The following is a 12,232-nucleotide window of genomic DNA, read 5'->3' on the forward strand; positions in this document are numbered from 1 at the left end:
CCCCTCCCTTAAGGGCGGATTCCAGACGCCCAATTACCAAAAATGTCTGAATTCATCGGAATCATAGTCCAGAATTGGGGGCCCGGCAGAAAAGTCCTCGTCCATGGGTGGATGGGCAAAGGAGACTATGCCAGCTGCCAGTTCAAGCTCTGTAGACCTTGCTCTCTTCTTTCGCTTTTTCTTTTTGCGAGAATTCCCTGGAACAGCAGTTTGAACCAATTGGGTGGAGCACAAAGAAATCTCTAGGGCAGGTGAGATGGGTGGACCTGCTGACAATACAGAGGCCCCGTAACAAGGCATAGCGGGAGGTGTTGGTGAAAACTTGTTGATCACTGCCTCGACAAATAGTTGTAAGTCAGAAAGAATGGGGTGATCAGACTCAACAAAAGGGTTTGCCCATTCCATAGCCTCTCCTCTAAAATGTGTTAACAAAAACAAAACTTGCCTCTTTGGGTCACTGGCAAGGCTAGGTACTGAGGGGAAATAAGAAGCACAAAACCTCAGTAGAGCACTAAATTGAGAAAGGTGCCCCTCAAAGGTAGATGACAGCTCACACTTGGCACCCTTGGCAACGGATGGTTCGGACTGGGCGGCAGACTTGGGAGCAGGCCCGGACTGGGCGGCAGACTTGGGAGCAGGCCCGGACTGGGCGGCAGACTTGGGAGCAGGCCCGGACTGGGCGGCAGACTTGGGAGCAGGCCCGGACTGGGCGGCAGACTTGGGAGCAGGCCCGGACTGGGCGGCAGACTTGGGAGCAGGCCCGGACTGGGCGGCAGACTTGGGAGCAGGCCCGGACTGGGCAGAAGGCTTGCCAGGGACAGCGCTTTGAGAAGCCTGAGGGCAGACAGCGCTGTGAGAAGCCTGAGGGCAGACAGCACTTTGAGAAGCCTGAGGGCAGACAGCACTTTGAGAAGCCTGAGGGCAGACAGCACTTTGAGAAGCCTGAGGGCAGACAGCACTTTGAGAAGCCTGAGGGCAGACAGCACTTTGAGAAGCCTGAGGGCAGACAGCACCTTGAGAAGCCTGAGGGCAGACAGCACCAAGTGGTAACTCGGGCTGAACCGCATGGACTGGCAACTCGGGCTGAACCGCATGGACTGGCAACTCGGGCTGGACCGCATGGACTGGCAACTCGGGCTGGACCGCATGGACTGGCAACTCGGGCTGGACCGCATGGACTGGCAACTCGGGCTGGACCGCATGGACTGGCAACTCGGGCTGGACCGCATGGACTGGCAACTCGGGCTGGACCGCATGGACTGGCAACTCGGGCTGGACCGCATGGACTGGCAACTCGGGCTGGACCGCATGGACTGGCAACTCGGGCTGGACCGCATGGACTGGCAACTCGGGCTGGACCGCATGGACTGGCAACTCGGGCTGGACCGCATGGACTGGCAACTCGGGCTGGACCGCATGGACTGGCAACTCGGGCTGGACCGCATGGACTGGCAACTCGGGCTGGACCGCATGGACTGGCAACTCGGGCTGGACCGCATGGACTGGCAACTCGGGCTGGACCGCATGGACTGGCAACTCGGGCTGGACCGCATGGACTGGCAACTCGGGCTGGAGGGACAGAACCCCCTCTGGAACAGTCGATAAGGGCAGCGCCCCCTCTGGAACAGTCGGTAAGGGCAGCGCCCCCTCTGGAACAGTCGGTAAGGGCAGCGCCCCCTCTGGAACAGACGGTAAGGGCAGCGCCCCCTCTGGAGCAGACTGGAAGGGCAGCGCCCCCTCTGGAGCAGACTGGAAGGGCAGCGCCCCCTCTGGAGCAGACTGGAAGGGCAGCGCCCCCTCTGGAGCAGACTGGAAGGGCAGCGCCCCCTCTGGAGCAGACTGGAAGGGCAGCGCCCCCTCTGGAGCAGACTGGAGCTCAGGAACAGAGACAGCGGCTGAAGACTCAAAACTGGACACAGTGGCAGGAGACTCGGAACCGGACACAGTGGCAGGAGACTCGGAACCGGACACAGTGGCAGGAGACTCGGAACCGGACACAGTGGCAGGAGACTCGGAACCGGACACAGTGGCAGGAGACTCGGAACCGGACACAGTGGCAGGAGACTCGGAACCGGACACAGTGGCAGGAGACTCGGAACCGGACACAGTGGCAGGAGACTCGGAACCGGACACAGTGGCAGGAGACTCGGAACCGGACACAGTGGCAGGAGACTCGGAACCGGACACAGTGGCAGGAGACTCGGAACCGGACACAGTGGCAGGAGACTCGGAACCGGACACAGTGGCAGGAGACTCGGAACCGGACACAGTGGCAGGAGACTCGGAACCGGACACAGTGGCAGGAGACTCGGAACCGGACACAGTGGCAGCAGGCTCCAAGCTGGAGGCAGATGATGTGACCTCAGAGCTGGAGGCAGATGATGTGACCTCAGAGCTGAAGGCAGATGCTGGCACCTCAGAGCTGGAGGCAGATGCTGGCACCTCGGCACAGGAGACAGAGGCTGGCACCTCGGCACAGGAGACAGAGGCTGGCACCTCGGCACAGGAGACAGAGGCTGGCACCTCGGCACAGGAGACAGAGGCTGGCACCTCGGCACAGGAGACAGAGGCTGGCACCTCGGCACAGGAGACAGAGGCTGGCACCTCGGCACAGGAGACAGAGGCTGGCACCTCGGCACAGGAGACAGAGGCTGGCACCTCGGCACAGGAGACAGAGGCTGGCACCTCGGCACAGGAGACAGAGGCTGGCACCTCGGCACAGGAGACAGAGGCTGGCACCTCGGCACAGGAGACAGAGGCTGGCACCTCGGCACAGGAGACAGAGGCTGGCACCTCGGCACAGGAGACAGAGGCTGGCACCTCGGCACAGGAGACAGAGGGAATGGGTGCCTCAGGACAGGCGGCTGGAGCTGGCAGATTGGGTCTCTTCGCAGAGAACAGGAATGCTGGAGCATAAACAGATTTGGAGTGCCGAGAGGAAACAACAGGAGATGGTTCAGTAAGCTGACGTGGTCTACGGACAGGACAGTCCTGCAAGAAATGTGCATTGCTGGCACAGTAGAGACACAGTTTGTTGGTTACTCTGCGCTGTCGCTCCACTTCGGTCAGATGGGGGCGTGGCCCACTTGTGAACCGGGCATTAGTTAAACTGCAGTTGTTAGTTAAATGCAAATTTGACATGGTATTATTGCAAGGTGTTGGCGGCACGGATTCAGCAGCAGACAGAGTTGGCTGGGTCAAATCAACAGCATTAGATTTCAGTGAAACAGTCTCTGATAGTCTCCTGAGTGGGTCCAAAAGCAAAGCGGAAAATCCGGCCAGCTGGGAGCGCAACAATATAATGTCCATTTGTAAGGTTTGTAGCAGGGGCAATTCCATGATTGGTAAAACAGACATGTTGCAAAAGACAAATGAAAACTTGATTGCAGCAAAAAAAAGGTCCCAGAATAAAACAAAACTTTCACCTGACTCCAAAGCTGTTTTTTGGGCTGGTTATACTGTCACGAATCAGAGTAGAAATACAGCTGAGGAGTCATGGATAGGTGGAGAAAACAAACAATGTTTATTGCTGGTGAACAGTTGATGAGATAATATCTTGCAGAGTTTACCAGATATACAGCTGATGCAGGTAAAGGAGGTGAGGTAATATTCCAGACAGCATGCACAGGGAAATACACGGATAAGTCCCAGGTACAAATAAGGAACAGGTCAGCAGATAGTATGCTGAGATAGATCCCAATGCAGCATACAATCACAGGAGCAGGGTAGGAGAAAGGATCACAAGGTGGAACCACAGGATATGACATCAGGATGACAACAATAACCAGCAATGACTGCTGGGAGGAACAGGTATATATAAGGGGAATGAGACACACCCAGGTGCATGAGATAATTAGTGAACATACAGGTTAACTCCTTAAGCACAAGAATAATGCACAATAGCAGCACCTCTGGGGAAAAGAGGTACTGCTGGAACACAAAATAGAAATACAAATAATAGAATGACAAAAAGGCAGGAGCTGCCATGCAAAGCAGCATGTAATACATACGCTGTAGGCAGATCATGACACTACCATGTGGACTGCAGTCCAGACAGAGCCTATCTCTACACACTACTTTAGTGGCTGTCTGTACCTGATATTCACTTTTGTTTGTTATTTCTGATTTGCTACTCTGTTTTTTATTTGACTATTAGTTCTGGCCAGAACACTCTTCTGTACATTGATAGTTATTAAATAATTTTATGTTATTTTAGGCCTGTATGTAATATTGTATGCACTATTACACCCCACTTTATGGACTGCATACTGGAGTTATCTTCTGCCAATATCCCTACTTTCATTTGCAATTTAAGTTGCTTACCATACTGCACCAGTTCTGTATACTTATAAGACCTACACAAACCTACCCTATAGCCTTGTTCTACCTTGGCGTTCCAACTACTTTGTCTGTATCTTTCGGAGGAATAGGGGTCTCCTCTTTCCATCTCCATTTGGCAGCTCATTTATCCTATGCCACCGACATGGAGCGTAGATAAAGGCACCTATTTGCAGTCTTCGTGGACATTGATTACCTGATATTCACTTTTGTTATTTTAGATTTGCTGCTGTTTTTATTTGTCTATTGCTAGTTCTGGCCAGAACACTCTTCTGGACATTAATAGTAAATAAATCATTTTTGGTTATCTTAATTCAAGGGTGCGTTTAGGAGACAGAATGAGGGTTGGGGGAGGCACTTCAGAGGTGGCGTGGCCACATCAATACTTGGGCTTTTTAAATGTTGGGAGGTATGATACATACTGGGCCTTGTTTACAGTTAGGTGCAAATCCAGCTAACTCATATATCTGCACCTGGACAAACAGTATTGTGATGCAAGGGATGCCAATGAAATTGTTTCTGCATGCAGGGGAAATACTGCATGTTTACATGTAACACACACATACTGGGCAGCTTTATTTAATTCTGTGATTTAGAGTTGAGCTAGGATGCACCCACCTCCCAACTCCAAATCTGTCCCTGGTTTTTAAATTTGCCCTCTCTGCAGCATAACATGGTTTTGCCAATAGGCACAATTACACCTTTCAGCTGGATTTATTCCTGACTCTAAATGAAGCTTACTCTATCTGTAGGATTCATAGAATTATTGGATTCTACTGATTGTAATGGACTGATATAGTGTGTACTTTAAATGAGTTACATACTTCATGTTTAATATACTTACACAAGGGCTTGGCTTAACAGCATCACTTGGAAAACAACCAAGTTCCCCTGTGGCAATATTCTTTCCCTGGAAAAGAAAAAAGGCAAATATGACAAAATGTTCTTAAATGCAAAATTCCACCCCTATAACTGAGGCAGGAATGCTGCATTTGTCCTTTTTAACTACATGCTGTAACATTTGGAAAAAGGAAATACACTATGACCAGATATTATTATAAATGAAAAGGTACATCAATTAGGAAAGATTATTTCAGTGATATACCCTCTGATAACTTTATCCAAATCACACCTACCTGCCAAAACAGGCTGTGTGCATCAGCCCTTATCAGCTCAATGGTATCTCCAATGTGTATAATGAGGGATGGACCATCTTTCACAGGGGGTGCTGGGAAACCATTGTAATTCCTTATAACCTGCAGCTTTGGTAAACCTGTAAATTGTGAAAGATTATAAAGTAAAACAGTAAGGAATTGATAATTGTATGAACTAGTGATAAATGTAAACAAGCTGGTTTAATTTCAAGCAGAGGTGTACCTGACATCACCATCTTTCCGTACATCTGTGACAGGAGCCTCACATTACTACTTTGTGTTGTTAGGGACCCTACTGCTTCCATTATTAAACTCTCAGTCTGAGGCTTCCCACTTGCCTTACTCAAATCAAGACACTGTCCCGGAATCGTGTTTCCCATACTTACATAATCATGTACAGGGGCTGGCTGTCAAATTTTAGCCCGGGGGGGGGGGGGTTTATGGGATTTGGGGCGAGATTTGGCTCAGCAGCCTATTAGTAATATTTAAGGAGAAAAACGCAGGTAGCCCAGTGACCCAGCCTAATCCCTAGCCCAGCCAGCCCCTGTTCACATAGAAGGACAATCACTGCCTTCCCTACAACCAGCACACTCACACTATGCCCACCCACTTCATACCTGGGGACACACAGTAACAAACAGGAGATAAAAACTGAAAACTAAAAGATGTTCTGACACTAGTCTAACACCCTTTAACATAGAATTTAGAGGTAGACCCCAAATATATGTATGAATATGTCTGTATATACATTGTTATGCCTGAAGAGGCAGAGTGGGGACAAGTAGGTGTAGTTTGAGTACACTAAGAACATGTTCACGAAATTGCGACACTATTAGATGGGGACACATCAGCCGATACGTATCTTAGGAGACTTATCTCATGTGGGTACTGGATAGATGGTGCAACAGTATCCAATGATAATGACTGTCAGTAACACTATCTAGCAGCTTCTATTTGAATGATTGCATATTGACCCCTCCAGTATTTAAATCATTAGACTGACAGCTATATGATATGAAATCATCTATTTGCATTACTAATTGAGAATTTTATTGGAATTACTAAGAAAGAAAAGGAAAGCAACAGAATTTTGTATTTTATTTTATTTGTATTTAATTATATTTTATGTAGAAATATGCAACTTTTGCATTTATTAATAACAGTTCAGGCAATATTTTCTCGTTTATATCGCACTTAATTACTTTTGATATTGTATACAAATATGGTAACATTTACTACTAACACTGTCAAGCCGGATGCATGCAAATAAACCTCTTTTTGTCCTCTGGAGTAATTAATATACAATGGTGATAGTCTCTTTTAAAAGACTATAACTATAGTCTAAAATTGAGATTATTATTGTATATCTACAAAGGAGAAATAAAATATTAAGACAATATTAGTAATATATAGTTATCAGAAATTATTGTTAACCAAAATTAGAATTCAGAAAGGAGGTAATAAAATGGTAATCCAGGAAGACAAGATCCTACATAGTGACAGCCAGTGCTCTGACCCCATAAGCGTATGGATGGAAGATGGAGATCAGCCCTGTGCTCAACTTTCCTCATTATCATATTCCCACAAATAGAAAATATTTAAAAATGTGGGATATTATATGGTAGTGCCAAGAACAGGTTGTTTAGAAGATGTTCTGAATACTATCTCAGTTCAGCTGCTGGACCCTGTGAGTTCAACTGTCACTGTAGTTGCCAACTCTATTATTCGACTGGTGATCTCCACCACCACCCTGATGACAGCAGCTGCCCCCAAACATGGGGAACAACCATCCTGGCTCTTTTTCCAGCAACGAGCTTGAAACAAAAGAAAACCACTGGGCTACACAAAGTTGCTCCAAACTAAAAGATAACCACAATACCTGCAAAGGAAGCACGTTCAGTTAAGATACTGTCAGGATTTCCCAGGTATGACCACGGAGAGGAGATAAGTGGTTATAATGAGTTTATTAATAAACAGAGATGACAAGGTAACTCATGAGACAGTTCAAAGTGCAGATGAGAAACAGGTAACTGCAATAGTAGATTTCAACAGGCAGCATAGAACTACAAGTACCAGGTATAATGGTTAAAGATGCAGGAGTCCAGGACACAGGTAACAGCAAATAGTGGATTTCAACAGGCAGCGTAGAACTACAAGTACCAGGTATAATGGTTGAAGATGCAGGAGTCCAGGACACAGGTAACAGCAAATAGTGGATTACACAGCCGGGTCGGTACACAGAAGGTATCAGATATACGGTGCCAGAGGAAGATCCAGAGAATAGTTGGTAACACAGCCGAGTCGGTACACAGAAGATAGTCCAGTTGCGTAGTGCCAGGGATAAGCCAAAGAATAGTCAGGTCACAGCCAGGTAGGTACACAGGAGTAGGAGGAATAGAGGGGTAAACAGGGAGCAGGTTCACAGGAGTCCAGATAGCAGATAGAAGCTTAGCACAGGGAATACTCCTCGGAATGACCTGATGATCTGGCCCAGACTGTTTGAAGCAGGCAGGTATAAATAGGCCTCATGCAGCTGAAACTACTCCCAGTGATCAAGGAGAATAATCAAGTAGCACAGTTGCCCCTTTGGTAGGCAGTGGTACTACAAGTGGAAAGCATACCAAATCCAATAGAGTCACTGCAGACAGCAGCTGCAGAGTGCAAATCGTGACAGTACCCCCTCCTTAAAGGGCGGATTCCAGACGCCCAAATACTAGAAATGGTCAGAAAAGTCAGAGTCATAGTCCAGAATTGGGCATGTATTTGAGAAGTCTTCATGCAAGGACGGGAAGGGTATAGAAACCACACCACAGGGGAGTTGAGATCCAGGAGAATCTTTCTTCTTCTTCACTTTCTTTTTATGGTTTTTAGAGGGTTGCTGGAAATGGAGTGAAGAAAACGATAATCTCAAAGTGGGAGTAGCTGGAGATAGAACATGTGGCATAGATGAAGCACTGGGAGTGAGAATAGCAGGTGCTGGTGTAAATTCTTTGATCACGGCCTCAGTAAAAAGCTGTAAATCAGACAGAATGGGATCTTGGGTTTCAATTAAGGGCTCTGCCCATTCCAGAGCTTCCCCTGTAAAGTTGGCCAACATGTAAAACACTTGCTTTCGTTGAGTATCAAGGAGGTTGGATACAGAGGGAAAATATGATATACAGAATTTAATAAGAGCACGAAATTGCTGAATATCCCCATTGAAGGTAGGTGGTTGGAAGACTTGAACAGAAGGTGAATTCGAATTAGCATGAGACTCGGCCAGCTCGGGTTGAACATACATCCCTTGGGACTTGGGTAGGACCCCCTTGGCAGAAGACAATCCATACTGGGCAGATGACTTGGCAGGGCGCCCGGATTGGGCCGCAGACTTGGGAGCAGGCCCGGACTGGGCCGCAGACTTGGGAGCAGGCCCGGACTGGGCCGCAGACTTGGGAGCAGGCCCGGACTGGGCCGCAGACTTGGGAGCAGGCCCGGACTGGGCCGCAGACTTGGGAGCAGGCCCGGACTGGGCCGCAGACTTGGGAGCAGGCCCGGACTGGGCCGCAGGCCTGGCAGGGACAGCACTTTGAGAAGCCTGAGGGCAGACAGCACTTTGAGAAGCCTGAGGGCAGACAGCACTTTGAGAAGCCTGAGGGCAGACAGCACTTTGAGAAGCCTGAGGGCAGACAGCACTTTGAGAAGCCTGAGGGCAGACAGCACCAAGTGGCAACTCGGGCTGGGCCGCATGGACTGGCAACTCGGGCTGGGCCGCATGGACTGGCAACTCGGGCTGGGCCGCATGGACTGGCAACTCGGGCTGGGCCGCATGGACTGGCAACTCGGGCTGGGCCGCATGGACTGGCAACTCGGGCTGGGCCGCATGGACTGGCAACTCTTCTGGAGCAGACTGGAGGGACAGGACCCCCTCTGGAGAAGTCTTTAAGGGCAGCGCCCCCTCTGGAGCAGACTGGAAGGGCAGCGCCCCCTCTGGAGCAGACTGGAAGGGCAGCGCCCCCTCTGGAGAGGACTGGAAGGGCAGCGCCCCCTCTGGAGAGGACTGGAAGGGCAGACAAATTTGGTAATGAAATGTTAGCAGCATAGTTAGACTCCTTACAGCAGGATGTATTAGGGGTGGAAACTGGAAGTTGCTTAAGCACTTGGTTCAGCAAGGAAGATACTTGCGCTATTTGAGTGCGAAGTTGAAGAATGTCCACTTGGAGCAACTGGAACAGTGAATTTTCTGAGGAAATAGCAGTCATGGTCTTAATGTTGAAAACGGAGTAGGTCACTTCCCTGGAAATCCTTTCCAAAAGAGATGAAAGCCGTGCAGCAGCAGGCTTGGTTTTATGGCCAGATCATACTGTCAGGATTTCCCAGGTATGACCACGGAGAGGAGATAAGTGGTTATAATGAGTTTATTAATAAACAGAGATGACAAGGTAACTCATGAGACAGTTCAAAGTGCAGATGAGAAACAGGTAACTGCAATAGTAGATTTCAACAGGCAGCATAGAACTACAAGTACCAGGTATAATGGTTAAAGATGCAGGAGTCCAGGACACAGGTAACAGCAAATAGTGGATTTCAACAGGCAGCGTAGAACTACAAGTACCAGGTATAATGGTTGAAGATGCAGGAGTCCAGGACACAGGTAACAGCAAATAGTAGATTTCAACGAAGAAATATGCAGGAGTCCAGGACACAGGTAACAGCAAATAGTGGATTTCAACAGGCAGCGTAGAACTACAAGTACCAGGTATAATGGTTGAAGATGCAGGAGTCCAGGACACAGGTAACAGCAAATAGTGGATTACACAGCCGGGTCGGTACACAGAAGGTATCAGATATACGGTGCCAGAGGAAGATCCAGAGAATAGTTGGTAACACAGCCGAGTCGGTACACAGAAGATAGTCCAGTTGCGTAGTGCCAGGGATAAGCCAAAGAATAGTCAGGTCACAGCCAGGTAGGTACACAGGAGTAGGAGGAATAGAGGGGTAAACAGGGAGCAGGTTCACAGGAGTCCAGATAGCAGATAGAAGCTTAGCACAGGGAATACTCCTCGGAATGACCTGATGATCTGGCCCAGACTGTTTGAAGCAGGCAGGTATAAATAGGCCTCATGCAGCTGAAACTACTCCCAGTGATCAAGGAGAATAATCAAGTAGCACAGTTGCCCCTTTGGTAGGCAGTGGTACTACAAGTGGAAAGCATACCAAATCCAATAGAGTCACTGCAGACAGCAGCTGCAGAGTGCAAATCGTGACAGATACATTGTGAAGGACAGTTATGATTGCCAGCAGCTGACTGTATTAAGATTTCTAAAGTGACTGTTCATGTCTCCACTTTCCTCTGTCTTTCCTCATGCCAGTTGTACGACACAGCATCAGTAGCTGCACAGAAATGCCAGTCGTCAATGACTGCTTTATTATTGGAGGCTTATAATGTTGTTGCTTTACAATAACCACGCTCACTTTCCCCAACAGCAACTATAATTGTTATTCTGGGGTTGGGTACGATATCTCTATGCTTGGGATACTGATACCCGCTATACCTACAAAACAAAAACGAACAGTGAAATAACGAGTTAATTAAAATGTACATTTACCTTAAGCCAGACGGGGGCGATTACCTAAAGCACTGCTACGCAACTGCAGCTAAATGCGAAGATGCTGGATGCCGGCACTTCATTCTGATGTCACGTAAGTTACAGACGTTCGGCGCACCCTAATCCTAACCCATAACCCTAACACACAACTTTAAATGTATATGTCACTGTCTTCAGTTACGTCAGAATGAAGCACCGGCCTCCAGCATATTTGCATTTATCAGCAGTCGCATAGCAGTGCTTTCAGTAATCTCCGTCGTCGGGGTTAAGGTCAGTTTACATTTTAAGTAGGACGTTATTTCAGTCTTTGATTTTTTTTGTAGATATAGTGGGTGTCGATATCCCAAGCGTCGGTATATGGATTACCAACGGTTATTCCTCTACTTTATGTATCAAGTGCTCCTCACACCTTTAAAATTATAAGCTCATTTGGGCAGGGCCATCTTTGCCTTCTGTGTCATGTCATTGTATGCCATTTGCTTTGTCATTATCCCCTCAATGTATAGTGCTGCCTAATATTTTATTAATAATAATAATAATAATAATAATAATAATAAGCCAGCAACAAAACCTGGAGCCAGAGTGGAGCTGACCACTTGTTTTTAACTATGCTCCAAATCCAGAGTGGAGCTGATCTGAGCAGGGCTCCAGAGCTGTAGCTAAGCTTCTGTACCTGCTCTTATTTCTGTTCCAGTACATTTTTTAAAAATAAAACAAAAAATACGACTAATATTTATATCCAATGACCATTGGTTATTGGTGTGACATTAAATCTAAAGTATAAAACAGAACAAAACAATATACTTTTAGTTTAAGAACTTGTGAAAAGTAGAAGAAGCAGCAGCAGCAGTGCGGAGCTGCCTGGAGCAGAGTTTCTGCAGCAGACTGGAGCTGGAAGCTTGTCCTTGCTCTGAAGCCAGTGTGCAGGCAGAGCAGGGCTAATGTGTATTTGCAACCTACACACAGTAGGGCATCCATTCTGTGGGCTGAAACAATATTCATGAGAATGCAGCCTAGCAATTCACTGGGAACTAGTAGCATGACAGAAGTATAACATAGGGATCTAGTTATGGCTCCAGCGCAATAGCCCTCAATATGTACATAAGGAAGCACTGCTTCAATTTACTATGTCGGAACTGCTGTGGGAGCCCTGGG

General features: G+C 47.8%; 1 protein-coding gene across 1 annotated transcript in view; it reads right to left on the bottom strand.

The window, feature by feature from the left end:
- VAV3 (vav guanine nucleotide exchange factor 3) overlaps positions 1-12,232 on the bottom strand; it is a 191,007-nt gene that overhangs the window by 17,863 nt on the left and 160,912 nt on the right. Inside the window, exons 20-21 of the mRNA XM_075182568.1 lie at positions 5,475-5,611; positions 5,183-5,248 (exon numbers count right to left, since the gene is read on the bottom strand). Coding sequence (XP_075038669.1) covers positions 5,183-5,248; positions 5,475-5,611 — 203 coding nt within the window. The remainder of the gene's footprint in view (positions 1-5,182; positions 5,249-5,474; positions 5,612-12,232) is intronic.

This window comes from Mixophyes fleayi, chromosome 8 (assembly GCF_038048845.1).
Source record: "Mixophyes fleayi isolate aMixFle1 chromosome 8, aMixFle1.hap1, whole genome shotgun sequence".
NCBI lineage: Eukaryota > Metazoa > Chordata > Amphibia > Anura > Limnodynastidae > Mixophyes > Mixophyes fleayi.